The sequence below is a fragment of the Sinocyclocheilus grahami genome, unplaced genomic scaffold (genome assembly GCF_001515645.1).
Source record: "Sinocyclocheilus grahami isolate Dianchi unplaced genomic scaffold, SAMN03320097.WGS_v1.1 scaffold394.1, whole genome shotgun sequence".
In the NCBI taxonomy this organism is placed as follows: Eukaryota; Metazoa; Chordata; class Actinopteri; order Cypriniformes; family Cyprinidae; genus Sinocyclocheilus; species Sinocyclocheilus grahami.
In genome coordinates, this window is record NW_015505573.1 from 772193 (window position 1) to 787627 (window position 15435).

The window sequence follows — 15435 nt, forward strand, 5'->3', positions numbered from 1 at the left end:
ACAAAGCAAGGGAAAAATAAATTAATGCTCTTCTCATTTTGCGCTGATCTTAATTTGTTCTTGCAATTGTTTGCCCTCCACAATAAGATAAGAAAGCCCGTTTTCCCTCTTATTCCAACTCTTCGGTTGTGTAACATCTGAAGGAATCACTTTGTTTTAAACAGACAAAAGCTTGCTGTTGGATGCACCGTTGATTCGTGGCCTTGAGGCTGTTGTGGTTGATGTTTGTGTGTGTGCTTGGTCCTCACGTGTGTGTGTGTGTGTGTGTGTGTGTGTGTGTGTGTATGCATGATTTGTCTGGTTATAGAGGGCCCTCTGTGCTGGCCCTCCAGCTGCTAACCCATAATTCCTCATTTAGCTTTTCCATTGTTCCTACCTGTCAGTGTGTACAATTGTGTCTCAGAAGAAAAGATAGGATGCCTGCCATTTCAACAATTTGCCATCACGTTTGATTTAGAGGGGTACGTATAGAATAAAGGATCAGTATAAAGAAAAGAGCTCCATTTAGAAAGGAAACTGTAGAAAACTACATGGATGTACTGTACAATAAACACCACCACCATCCAGTCGTATTTTTACATATTAAAAAAATGACCTGAATATACTGTATTGGGTTGTTTTGCAAGCTGCTCTCTGTTTACCTACTGTAATAAACTGTGATCTTTCATCAGCCTGTGTGGGCATTTCAGATTAGTAAAAGGACTGTGTGACTCTCCCCCACTTTTGTAATGCAAAGTTAGTCTCTGCATGACAGACAGCAAGCCACACCTAGCTGTCCCACTGATGCATTACAGTACAAGATGATATGAGGCGAATTAGCAACTGGGATACTTCCTGTGTCATTATTACCTATTTACATGAGAAGTGAACTAATCAATGAACCGTTTGGGTACCGCTTTCCCAAATATTTCAGATATAATTTATGTGCAGGTAATCAATTCTCAAATTAGTATCATACTTTTAAATCTGTGTTTTAAAATAATTGTGTTATCTGTTCTCATTGTGACTTTATGTATTTATGATATTTTTTTATTATTATTATTATTTCGACCAAGCATCCAATTAGATTTAGATTATATGAATATATCTCATGCAAGAAGTAAAATACAGTCAACATCTATAGTTAAAAATAAACCAGGCACTTTTCAATAAATAATTACATTTATTTTCATTCCATTTGATTATATTAATTTACTATATATTTAACAGTACTATTTACCAGTGCAATACAGACTTTTGTAAGTGAAGACAAAACAGTCAGGACCTGGCTCTTTAAAGGGGTTATGAACTGCCTTTGTTGTTTATTCTGTACTGTTCTCTGAGGTCCACTTATAATGTTATCAAGACTTCTACATACAAGAAAAAAAAAATTAGAAGTAATAGGCAATTTTTTTGTCCTGTCTTGAGTTTTGACCCCTCTCATCGGAACGCTGTGATTAAATAGGTGTAGCGGGTTGTAGACTCAGAAGGAAACGCCTGCTATGATTGGCTAACAGTTGTGTATGCTTGACAGCCTATGTCCTACATAGATGGACGCGTCTGTGATTTAGGTTAAAACTGCATAAATACTCACTACATATTAAACGATCTGTAATAACAGACAAAGCAATAGTGACCACATAATAAAAACAGTTACTCACACTCATGTGGTGCGACATTACTGTCGGATCCAGTATAGTCGGCACTGCCTCGTCTTTTAGTTTCAATCTTTCTGAAAATCCTGCATTGAATTGTGCCTTGTTTGTAAATGAATCCGGGGTAAAATGAACAAAAGGAACAAGTTCTCACGTGGTCTGGAAATGCATTAAAAATAACGTTCATCAACTAAAGTTTATCTGAGTTCTGAAACTTACAGAATGTTTTTTTAATACAATGACCTTATATGTCAAACGATTGAGGACATTTTGATTTGTCAGTTCATGATCCCTTTAAAATGATTAAATCTCCGATCCCCCCTCCTCAGAATCAAAGAATCAATTATTTTAGAATTAAACTCCCAGCCCTACTATTTTGTGCATAATGCAAATTTCATTCTTATATGGTGACTGCACAATTAGACTACAGTGAATCAGAGAGCGAGAGGAGATGGCAACTGAAATAACTAATGCATTATTTTTTTTCTATTACAGTTTGGGAATAACAACAACTACATGAACATGGCTGATGCCAATGGAGCTCTATTAGCAGGAGATGTGAGTATATGCTTGAGGATAACCTTTACATTTCCGTGGATTGTTAGTTTATGCCATGAGCCATTTTATTCTGGAATGACTAAACAGTAATTTTACATAAAACATGATTAGCTCCCTGCATGCCTTCCTGAACTTTTTTGGGATTTTCCACAGCCCAAACCCTTAAATCTTAGAGCTCGTTACGCCAGCGGCAACATGTTCATACACATACGCTCCCAATGTTATAATCTGACTGAATGATTCCTCCAGTGGATCCGGTATGTTTATGTATCAATGCTTAGTGTCAACAGAGCGACCAGCTCAGTACTGACCAGAGGTTGAGGAGCACAGGGGGCATTGAGTGTTGAGATTGGATTAGGGTTGCTTTTGCAGGGTGATATACCACAGGTGCGCACTTCCTGCTGATATGCTCCAGGTGAAAGCTGCCGTCAGGCTCTGGTGACGGCTGAAGGAGTGTGTATGTAAACACCTGTCCCCATGATCATTTAAAGATAGCATCAAGCTAGAAAAGGAAAGAAAATTGGCACCTCTCACAAAAGTCACTCTTTCTATCCATCATTTTTTTATCCCCTGTCAGTGAGTCTGACAATATACACTGCAAATCACAGATTGTGTATTTTAGGCTGGCCTCACTATCTGTGTATGATTGTATACAGGCGCCTTACAGTATGTGTTGTCACTCATTGTTACACTCACTGTTGCCACTGCCCGATTTCCATCACATTTCCAATGCAAATCTCGTTCTCCTCACAATCTCAACGACATCGATAGACTCATGCTGTTTAAGCAAAGATAAAGTTTGTGCATGTGAAGAGCGTTTGTTGCACATTTGTTGGTAACTATGTGTTAGTGTGGGCCTCTCGCTTAATTTTCATTGTAAGTTTAGGTGGTGAGGCCACAGCTTTGTTACAGGCAGTTGTTTTCACATTTTTATCTCCATAAATTCTTCTGATAAAAGTGTTCCTTTGCTGAGGCCAAGCTCCAAGTGCCTAACCTGAAGTGGAAGTAGAGCTGTCGAGTGTTGACAAAAAATTTCCCCCAGTCGAATTGTTGACGAAAAATTTCCCCCAGTCGAATTTTTTCCTATGAAATAATGTTTGCTCCTTTACATTGCAGCTGGTATTATGACACATGACACAATGAAATTAAAAGCATTAACATTTAAATTCCTCTTTTTCACATATGTGTAGGGGGGTGGGAGGGGGATATTGTTTCTTGTAACTCGAGCTGAAGAGAAATTAAAGGGACTTTACCCTAGTGAGTGCTGTAATTTCACAGTGTGATGGGTTTTCCATGAGCTTTAGCTCTTTCATTAATCTGCTTAATGTGTCATCTTTAGGCGAGAGAGAGGGAGATGGGGAGAGAGAGGCTATGTATCTCCGAGTCGGACACTCTGCACTTTGTGTATGGATGGACCCAAATATACTGTATATAAAATTAGTTTTAATGTAAACCAGGTTTTTATATACACATCAGTTTTTTTATCTTTTGAAAAATAAGTTTGAGATAGAATGTGCATGGTAAAAATTATCCTGTTAAATTTAGGGTAAAAAAAAGAAAAACAACAGCTGTGGTTGCCAGAAATTCACTGTAAAAATGCAGTGACGATGTTTTAGGCACAGCGGGATGCCATGTTGGTGCCTGTATACATTATTTTACAACTTATAACCGCATTTTTTATTAAGTGATATAATTTAAATGTACCTTATCTACTTGAGCTACAACCCCAGCCTGCTTTTTAACTTAAAATGTACCGATAACCACCATGCTAATATGGTACATATGGAATCAGAGTTAATCATAAGTGGCCTGTTCATACTCATTTATAGATGATGCACAGAGTCATATTGTGCACACAAAGACAAAACACCATCGGGGAACACATGGCACTAAAATAATGCAATAAACATTAACTAAATAATAGAGATGCACCGATTGCAATTTTCTTGGCCGATTCCGATTTCCAATTTTTTGTTAGTGTGATCTGCCGATACCGATTTTTGCAGATTTCCGATTTTCTTTCTAAGAACTATAATTGACAGCATATACAAACAACTATCTACTTTTCTTCAACGCAAAGTTTTATTTTCATTAAAAAAACAAGTAAAACATCAGTAATAAGAACAAATAAAAAAAATTGCAAACAACAGCACAAATAAATGCAATAGAATAAAGAGAGCTATGAAACTAAGTTTTTCAGGTTAAGTAAGTTTTTATTCAGTTAAGAAATACTACAGAAATTAAAGTAATAAAATGTAAAATAACACATCCAGTCAAAAAAAAAACTGTATATAAAACATTTACATAATATAAATAACTGAACAATTTAAATAAAATATCATGTATGATTTGTCACGCAGGGTCTTCTGGGAATGTCCTGTTGTTTTTACCTGTAAACTCTAAAGTAATTCATAATTTTTCCATAAATTTTACAGTAAACTACATATAATGCCATATTAAATAATTTACAGTTTTTACAGTGTATGGTAAGGTAACCAACAGTTCCCCTTCAGGAACTCGAACTGCGTCGAGTCGCTTTGGGAATGCCCTTGCGTGACCGCGTTCTGAAGGACGTGTCAAATCCGTCCAATGGAGCAGCGAGACGTCACGAGCAGGGTGACGTAAGCACCAGAAAGCATAAAAGCACATCAGCCGTCTTTAGTCTTAAGTTGTCAATAATTTATACACGTTGATCTAGGGCTGCACGCCAAAATTTATATCACAATATATTTCTTAATTTCAGTCGATACGATATAATTCCGATATCGATATGAACAAAAAAGCCTCATAAAAACGGCCAAGAATGGTCACAACAGATGTCTGGACCTACAAACTTATGACAAATTAATTTGCCAACTCTATGAAACCTACTCCTATAAAACTATATAATATTTTAGGAAAAAAATGGCGCAAATAAATATATGTTCACTTTTTATTGGTATTTAGCCTTCATACAAACAAGAAATGTGAAATCACTGTCAAATAAATTTCAGACTCTCCTTATTAATATTAATATTCATATGTTTTACTTCAAACTATAGGCTAACATACCAGTCAAATGTGTTTGAACAGTAAGATGTTTAATGTTTTTTAAAGAATTCTCTTCTGCTCAGCAAGCCTGCATTTATTTGATCCAATCATTAGTTAAATAATATTTCAAATATGATAACATATGTAAACCACATTATCTTGAACATCGTACTGCAACATGATATGGAAACACTATATCACAGTGCTTGATAAGCTGACCTCTTCCTTCCTGCTGTTGAACTGAAACTGATATGGCCATATTCAGTTCCACTTAGTAATATCACTTATCACACACAATCTCATTACACACATGTAATCACTACTGTATATATAGAGCAATGGATTTGGAATGGCTGCTATTGGACTCTGAGAGTCTTTGCCACTGTCATCTGAGGAGCGCTTTTCTCTCTGCTCGGCTAATGTTAGGAGCTTTGCTCTATCGATCTTTCTAACCATCATGCTCAGTAATTGTGATGCACTGCCTTTTAACAACTGCTGCTTATGTCTCTGCTGAATCAGTTTACTAAATCTACAAAGTGAAAGGGCGTACTGCTTCATAATCAGCGCTATTGGTTTACCTTGGTCATCTGAGTTTAGCATACTAGGGTTGATGAATTAATGCAAGTTGGGTATTTAGATCAGATCTGTTAGTTTATGTTGAATTAAAGGGACAGTTACCCAAGAAAGAAAATTCTGCCATAATTTACTTACCCTCATTTTGTTTAACACAAAAGATGATATTTTAAAGCATGTAGCTAACCAAATGGACAAGAAAACAAAGAAACATTACTTAAAGGAGACATATTATGCTCCTTTTTACAATATGTAATATAAGACTCTGGTGTCCCCAGAATGTGTCTGTGAAGTTTCAGCTCAAAATACCCCACAGATCATTTATTATATCATTTTGAAAATGCCCATTTTGAGTGGAAGCAGAAACACGCTGATTTTCGTGCTTTTCTCTTTAAATGCAAATGAGCTGCTGCTCCCCCCCCCCCCTTTTCCAGCTCAGACCTGCTAAAAACATCTGTTTTGGTTCTGATTATCATGTTTATCGCGCTGAAATCATGCGTTTTAAACCATATGAGTTTAAACTTCTGATATACGGTTTTCTGAGCGCACACATCCGAAGCACACGGACAGAAAGCGGCTGTCACAGCATGCGAGTACTAAACTAAATTATCATTCACACACAAGTTTACGTTAAAAACACACATGAGTTACAAAAACAGTTGGTTATGTCTGTGAAGGTAAACAGCTTGGAAATAAAAAGCATGTTTAATTTAGATCTGTGTGGCAGCAGCAATATACAGTAAATAAATCAATAAATCCACTGCTCTGTTGTCTCCTCTGAGGCTGGGACTGTAAACAGTGTTCTGTACTCGTCTGTGCAGCCGAAGACAGAACAGTTAGCATGTTTTGCTCAAACATTGCCATGGCATTAGAACTGGTACACCGTCGTCGCTTGAAAAATCAAAATGATGGCACCTTGGGTGTAAATGTGCAGATAAAGGGGCGGTAATATTATAATGAGATCCCTTTGCAACGTCACTAGGGGAGCGAAATCAGATGCGCTCATTTTTTCAGATGCTTGCAGAAAAAGGCTTACCAAAACAAAGTTACTGGGTTAATCTTTTTCACGTTTCCTTGGTTGGTAGATGCACCGGGGACCTGATTATAGCACTTAAAACCTGGAAAAGTCAGATTTTCATGATATGTCACCTTTAAATGTTAATTTATGTTCCACAGAAGAAAGTAAGTCATACAGGTTTGATGACAGAATTTTCACATTTGTGTCTTTTTTTTCACATAATATTTAAAAATGTTTTGGCCTTTACAGGTTGGCATACAAATGAAAATAATTGCAGGCATAGTTCTCCTTGATGATGTGCTTAATTTATGTCTATGGAGATTAAATAATAATAAACACTACTGTAAACTCCATCCAGACTCTCTAAGGTGTTCTGCACAAATGAATGCTTGAGGGTTGGACAGCCTTGCAGTGCCAGGTAAAGTGAGGAAATTATGACAGAAATATTACACTATTGTATTCAGTGTACAGATGATGTATGTATAAGCTGAGGCTGTTTGTAAATTAAAATCAAATGTGATTAATCTCATGATGTTTTTGTAATAAACATTATTAATTTATCACAACTGGTTTTGCCCAAACTGTACTGTGTGTTCTGTTTTATTGGATCCATATTCTATTTTAAGCAATAAACTAAATATGATAAGGATGTTTTATTAATGCCTAAAGATCAATAATTGTTTTTATTTGTTTTATTGAACAAGGACACCTGAGTTTGGTTTACCTTTTAAGTGGACCAAAAAGTGCACCGAATGAAAATAAACATAGTGTCGTCTACTTGCGTTTACATTGAAGGTCAAATCTATTTTAGTCTACTTTAGTTTTTGAAATGTCTCAGTCCACTTTCAATTATTATTTTTTAGAGTTTAGTTCATTTACAGAAGAATGAGCTTGTTTGAAGATTTCTCATGCAAGGCAAACCGATTCAAGAACACTTACGTAAAACAAATAAATGTGAATATATACGTAAAAAGCTTTCCTCCACCTGAATTGAAGATTGAGCCCACTTTACACGTACTGATCTGAGCTTTCACCACACTCACAAATACACTCTCCAGTGACCTACTACATCTTCCCACAACATCAGCGCTACACTGACAGCTGACAGCTTCTGTACTTAAGTCATGCTACAACCATATCTCAGTTCTCATTTACACACACACACACACACACACACACCACCTCACTGTCTCTGAGAGCAGATGCTAATTTAATCTCTGCCTTCTCTCTCATCTTGTTGTGTTCAGTCAGGTTTTCAGTGGGTTTTTTTTGTTTTGTTTTTTGTTATTTGTAAAGGTCAGTGTCATTTTAGTTATGCTCTGATGTGAAAAAAGATGAAGAAAGGGACTATATGTACCTCACATTTGATCTTTGAATGTCGTATCAGATCTTACAGCACAGTTGTGTGTTGTTGGGACATTTAGGTCGGGCCACTCTCTCTTTTTCTATCCCTCTCTCTTCCTCTCACTCTTTCTTTCTCTCTGCGGTATTGTACTGTGAAAAAACTTGCTGGCACTGCAGGTCGTATTCATAGATAAAGGTCATGAAGTAAAGTAAATGAAAAGAGCCCCACTCTCTCCCTCTCTCTTCCTGTTTTCTCTGCTTTGCTATCATTCGTTCGTCCTGTTTCCCTCTATTTTATCAATCTTGTATTTATTTATTTTTTATTTAGTTCCTCTCTCTCTCACTCTCTCTTTTTATTTTGTGTCCCTGTTGGCCTTTAAATTCAGTGTCAGTGATGTCTTGTGATCACTGCAATGTGTATGATATCCGAAGCGTTCTTATCTCATGACACATTTTTTATTATTAATGCCTCAACGCTGCTGTTTTGATTAACACACTGTTAACTGCTGCAATGCCACAGGGAGGGAAAATAAGTATGTAGCTTGTGTGTTAATGGAGAACTGGGAAACAGAGCTGGGCTGGCCACTAATGGCTTTAGTTGGAGGTAATGTGAACATGTGTTAGGCACTGCAAGCCCCTGGCCCTCACTATGACAAAACACACCACTGCCTTTACAAGATCCGTTGCTCACAGCTGTGGAAAAAACGCTGCAAGTTAAATGCTGGAATGGAGCCACATAAAAAATGAAATAAGAGGGAGAGGTGACGAAAAAGAGCTGATTATAAGCCTTACCCCTCGGCTGGATCTCATCATACAGGCATTGGATGAGCTTTGAGTCTCTATATGTGTGTGTGGGTGTGGATGGGGGGGATGGTGGTCAGATTTTGCCTTCATGAAAATGTCCCCATTAGGATAGTAAGGAACCCCGAAATCACCCACATTGTCACCAGCCAATGGCTATGAAGAAAATGTTTTAATAAAAATACTAAAAAATATCTACATTAAAATCTAAAATGCAAAAAGGTTTTTGTGAGGGTTGGGTTTAGGTGTAGCAAATAATATAATTTCTACCATTAGCTCAATATAAGAAAAATAGAAGTCAGTGGACAGTCCCACCATAGTGTGTATGCCAAAAAATGTGTTGCCATATTTCCTTTGCACGTTATGCTAAGAATAGGAATGGAAAGACAGAAGGTTGAGATTGAGGAAATGGGAATATGAAAGATAAGATATAGCGGGATAGCAGGAAGAAAGACAAGCAGCTTCAGAGGATGGATGGTGTGTTGACATGATGTTGATATGTTTTTCGAGGCAGTGAAGGAAACTCATTGAGAGTATTAAAGTGAAGATGGAGAACAGGATTGAACACGAAACAAGATGTTCTGAATACATAAAGCGAGAAATTGAGGGAGACAGGAAGAAACAATGAAAAAGAGAGTGAGGAGTGGAGGTTAGTGAATTTCTCGATGAGGAGCCCAGAGCAGGTAGTCAACACAAGCAAATTAAGTGTGACGATAGGCTGTAATTCACAGACGGAGGGATTTGGTAGTTTGATGAGCAGATTTGTAGGTGCAACTGAGAAGAGCAATGTGCAATACTTCTGGACAGCCGAAATCTGTGAACATTCTCAAAACCCATCACTCCCTGCACTTCCTTTTCTCCTCCAGCCAACATCATACAGCTTGGATTAAGCAGCTTTTATTTTGTCCTGCAAGTGTGATAGTCACACATTATTGCATTTCAGAGTCAGACATCTTTTTTCACATCCTGTTTCATGGAGAATGCGTGGTTTGGGTCAGAATAAACATCCATTTCTTGTACAAGTATTAAATAGGTTCCCTTTCATGGGAACTTCGAACTGCGTCCTCTAGGGGTCGCTATGGGGAACGCCTCGTCGTGACTCGTATCTGAAGCATACATTGAAAAAACACCAACTCGTTGGCCGGCGACAGCCATGACGTCACTACCGGTGCGACTACAGTATAAATCGGTGCCGGGAGCTACACATCGTTCACTTCTTCGTCTGAAGCTTGCGTCCGCAGCATGGCAAGAAACCTAGAGGACGCAGTGTCTCGTTCCCTACTCAGGGAACCATGGTTACATAAGTAACCCGAGACGTTCCCTTTCATGGGAACTTCGAACTGCGTCCTCTAGGGGTCGCTAGGGGGAACGGTATACCCACGCCACCATGCTGAGGGGAATGCAAGCCAGAACCATGGCGAGCACTAAATACCAACTCTACCATATTGCTATGGGAGTTGCCCCTGGGACGTTTAGACGGCTGTCAGTGACGTTATTCCCTACGGCCAAAGGCCTAGGCTACATACCCCAAAATACTTACCTGTTAGGGCCAGACTCCTGGGCCCGGGGTAGAGCTCAAGGCTTGGAATCAGAAACAGATTCCTTTAAGGGAATACGACCAAGAGCCTAGAATCATACTAGTCTTGGTCTGTCACACAGGGGCTACCGCACGTTTGTCTTGTGGTGAAGGAACTGTCTCAACAGATCCTTAGTAGCAATACCCTGTTAAGTAGGTATCCAGAGGATACATAGGGGGAGTGGTGCCCAAGGCAGAACCGGGGTTTTAAACCACTCAAAAAGAGCACGAAGTCTTGCGCGTAGCTCTTACCATACAGGATTTTTAGAAAAGTGGGCAAAGCATAACGTGCGCACTTACCAGCTATGTGGATTTTAGAAAAGTGGGCAAAGCATAACGTGCACACTTACCTGTCTCTGAGAGCAGATGCTAATTTAATCTCTGCCTTCTCTCTCATCTTGTTGTGTTCAGTCAGGTTTTCAGTGGGTTTTTTTTGTTTTGTTTTTTGTTATTTGTAAAGGTCAGTGTCATTTTAGTTATGCTCTGATGTGAAAAAAGATGAAGAAAGGGACTATATGTACCTCACATTTGATCACTGTCTCTGAGAGCAGATGCTAATTTAATCTCTGCCTTCTCTCTCATTTTGTTGTGTTCAGTCAGGTTTTCAGTGGGTTTTTTTTGTTTTGTTTTTTGTTATTTGTAAAGGTCAGTGTCATTTTAGTTATGCTCTGATGTGAAAAAAGATGAAGAAAGGGACTATATGTACCTCACATTTGATCTTTGAATGTCGTATCAGATCTTACAGCACAGTTGTGTGTTGTTGGGACATTTAGGTCGGGCCACTCTCTCTTTTTCTATCCCTCTCTCTTCCTCTCACTCTTTCTTTCTCTCTGCGGTATTGTACTGTGAAAAAACTTGCTGGCACTGCAGGTCGTATTCATAGATAAAGGTCATGAAGTAAAGTAAATGAAAAGAGCCCCACTCTCTCCCTCTCTCTTCCTGTTTTCTCTGCTTTGCTATCATTCGTTCGTCCTGTTTCCCTCTATTTTATCAATCTTGTATTTATTTATTTTTTATTTAGTTCCTCTCTCTCTCACTCTCTCTTTTTATTTTGTGTCCCTGTTGGCCTTTAAATTCAGTGTCAGTGATGTCTTGTGATCACTGCAATGTGTATGATATCCGAAGCGTTCTTATCTCATGACACATTTTTTATTATTAATGCCTCAACGCTGCTGTTTTGATTAACACACTGTTAACTGCTGCAATGCCACAGGGAGGGAAAATAAGTATGTAGCTTGTGTGTTAATGGAGAACTGGGAAACAGAGCTGGGCTGGCCACTAATGGCTTTAGTTGGAGGTAATGTGAACATGTGTTAGGCACTGCAAGCCCCTGGCCCTCACTATGACAAAACACACCACTGCCTTTACAAGATCCGTTGCTCACAGCTGTGGAAAAAACGCTGCAAGTTAAATGCTGGAATGGAGCCACATAAAAAATGAAATAAGAGGGAGAGGTGACGAAAAAGAGCTGATTATAAGCCTTACCCCTCGGCTGGATCTCATCATACAGGCATTGGATGAGCTTTGAGTCTCTATATGTGTGTGTGGGTGTGGATGGGGGGGATGGTGGTCAGATTTTGCCTTCATGAAAATGTCCCCATTAGGATAGTAAGGAACCCCGAAATCACCCACATTGTCACCAGCCAATGGCTATGAAGAAAATGTTTTAATAAAAATACAAAAAAATATCTACATTAAAATCTAAAATGCAAAAAGGTTTTTGTGAGGGTTGGGTTTAGGTGTAGCAAATAATATAATTTCTACCATTAGCTCAATATAAGAAAAATAGAAGTCAGTGGACAGTCCCACCATAGTGTGTATGCCAAAAAATGTGTTGCCATATTTCCTTTGCACGTTATGCTAAGAATAGGAATGGAAAGACAGAAGGTTGAGATTGAGGAAATGGGAATATGAAAGATAAGATATAGCGGGATAGCAGGAAGAAAGACAAGCAGCTTCAGAGGATGGATGGTGTGTTGACATGATGTTGATATGTTTTTCGAGGCAGTGAAGGAAACTCATTGAGAGTATTAAAGTGAAGATGGAGAACAGGATTGAACACGAAACAAGATGTTCTGAATACATAAAGCGAGAAATTGAGGGAGACAGGAAGAAACAATGAAAAAGAGAGTGAGGAGTGGAGGTTAGTGAATTTCTCGATGAGGAGCCCAGAGCAGGTAGTCAACACAAGCAAATTAAGTGTGACGATAGGCTGTAATTCACAGACGGAGGGATTTGGTAGTTTGATGAGCAGATTTGTAGGTGCAACTGAGAAGAGCAATGTGCAATACTTCTGGACAGCCGAAATCTGTGAACATTCTCAAAACCCATCACTCCCTGCACTTCCTTTTCTCCTCCAGCCAACATCATACAGCTTGGATTAAGCAGCTTTTATTTTGTCCTGCAAGTGTGATAGTCACACATTATTGCATTTCAGAGTCAGACATCTTTTTTCACATCCTGTTTCATGGAGAATGCGTGGTTTGGGTCAGAATAAACATCCATTTCTTGTACAAGTATTAAATAGGTTCCCTTTCATGGGAACTTCGAACTGCGTCCTCTAGGGGTCGCTATGGGGAACGCCTCGTCGTGACTCGTATCTGAAGCATACATTGAAAAAACACCAACTCGTTGGCCGGCGACAGCCATGACGTCACTACCGGTGCGACTACAGTATAAATCGGTGCCGGGAGCTACACATCGTTCACTTCTTCGTCTGAAGCTTGCGTCCGCAGCATGGCAAGATGAAATTAAATGTGTTTCCAAAAGGGCTGTCAATCGATTAAAATATTTAATCGCAATTAATCTCATGATTGTCATGTTAACTCATGATTAATCGCAACTTAATCGCACATTTTTATCTGATCTAAATGTACCTTAAATTAATACTTTTCAAATTTTTTATACTCTAATCAACATGGGCATGGACAAATATGGATACTTTATGCAAATGTATGTTTATTATTAGTGAAACCATACTGAACACAGAGCATAAAGTATTCAGATACAGGTTTTCACAAAAACAAAAAGTTTTAAAAACCATTTTTATAAAATTGAATCAAAAGTAAAAAATAAAAATTATTATATTCATTTAAACAATTATCAACTCATTATTATATTAATTAAATAACATATAACTATATTTTACTATCTTAATTGTTTAGATTTTTATAATGCATTATCATCTTATCGATCAGTTCACATTTACAACTGCATGTTTGCTGCATACAAACATGGGTGGATGTTCACATTGGTCTGAACAAAAACAGTAGATGGGCTTATTGAAAATGCAAATTCATTCTCTGCCAGCAGATGGCGCAGCAGCTGACTTTGAAACGGGCAGCACTCATATTTATTCAATGAAATTATCGCCTTTTGAAGTTTAATCGTCACATTAAGCCAGTGGTTCTCAACCTTTTTTTCCACTAGGCCGCACTATGCTACAAGTGCAAGTCTCAGGGGCCGCATGCATATCATTTACATATTATGTCACCAATACAAACCAACCAGATATATAATAGCCTATTATAACATAAATATTATGATATCTAATCGATTACATTCATTGATATAAATAAATAAATAAATAATTATACTCACCATTAATAAAACACCTGATGCTGTCGGGAGCTGACCAATTTTGTGAAACTCGGCTCGAAAGTAGTAACAGCACAATGAAGTTGCGATTGGAAGTTGCAATCTGTAAGACACGCACGGAAGCGTGACTTGACGCGTGACATTGCAGAAAATGTGCTTTCACAAATGTAGCCTGTTGATCCAAATATGGAAAGCACTTTCGAATTTAATAATCTGAGGTTCTCTCCAGAGATGTTTTTCCCACATTTCTGCAATTAAGGATGATTGCTGCATAGTATGAGTGTTTCCTTTTGCCTGAACTAGAGCCCTGCATTTCAGCCCAGGCCCGACGGGCGGCGTCTTTTTTTATGCCCCTCGGGCCGGGCTTCGGGACAATTTTCACGTCATAGTTCAGACACGGGCTGGGCATCGGGCTTGCTTTAGGCTTCTCCTATTTTATATATTTTAGACATCCATCAATTAGTGATGAAAAAAAATTTTATTTGCCGTGCTGGTGGAAACAACACAAGACCGTGATGCCGTGACTGTCAAGAGCGGCTCGACGGTGTTTAGTGTCCAGCAGCAGCGAGCGTGCTGTCAGCACTGCTGTTCAAATGCACACAATAGGCTAAAGCTTGCCGCAAAGCACTGGCAAAAGTAATTACCATGAATGTGTCAGGGGGAAATAGTAAGGAGATATTTGAATTATTTACTAATAAACTAGTGTTTTCTGAGTCGGTGTCGCAAAGATGAAGTTGTCGATCCTGACTCGCCATCTCCTCAGACGCGCCTTTAGAGAGAAGTGCATTTTTACGGAATATGATTGTAATGAAAGAGTTTTTGTTTTTGATTTTTTTTATTTTTCGTTAAGTAGTCATTTAAAGCTTTAAATAGATATATTTATCATGTCTGTGAGGCATGTATTCGCTGAGTTTCGGTTCATTTTTGTAAGCGCTTCTGTTCAAGACGAGATGGCAGAAAGCACATCATCTTTGTTTTCTTTATTTTAGAAAAGCACAACATTTTGTTGATATTGTGAGTGCACACAAATAAAAGTAGACCCTTTACAGTTACGAATGATGTATTGCTCTTACCTTTATGAGCAAAAATGATGGCGTATCCACTGAAACAACTGCAAGTGATCGCGCTGGCGCCACCATGTCCTGCAAAGCGCACTTTAGATTCCACTCTCCGCACAAACTATTGGATATAGCGCACATTTATCTAGGTTTAACGTTAAAACATTGTTATATGCTTGAACTGTTTTATATCTATAGATTTTATTTTAGGTAATTCGTGATGATTTGAGAAGGCTAAATTGATCA

At 38.3% G+C, this 15435-nt stretch overlaps 1 protein-coding gene across 1 annotated transcript in view; it reads left to right on the forward strand.

Moving 5' to 3' along the window:
* Window positions 1–2133: 2133 nt before the first annotated feature.
* Window positions 2134–15435, forward strand: part of tox3 (TOX high mobility group box family member 3) — a 28882-nt gene continuing 15580 nt past the window's right edge. The window contains exon 1 of the mRNA XM_016231546.1: window positions 2134–2192. Within this exon, the coding sequence (XP_016087032.1) occupies window positions 2151–2192 (42 nt within the window). The 5' untranslated portion in view covers window positions 2134–2150. The remainder of the gene's footprint in view (window positions 2193–15435) is intronic.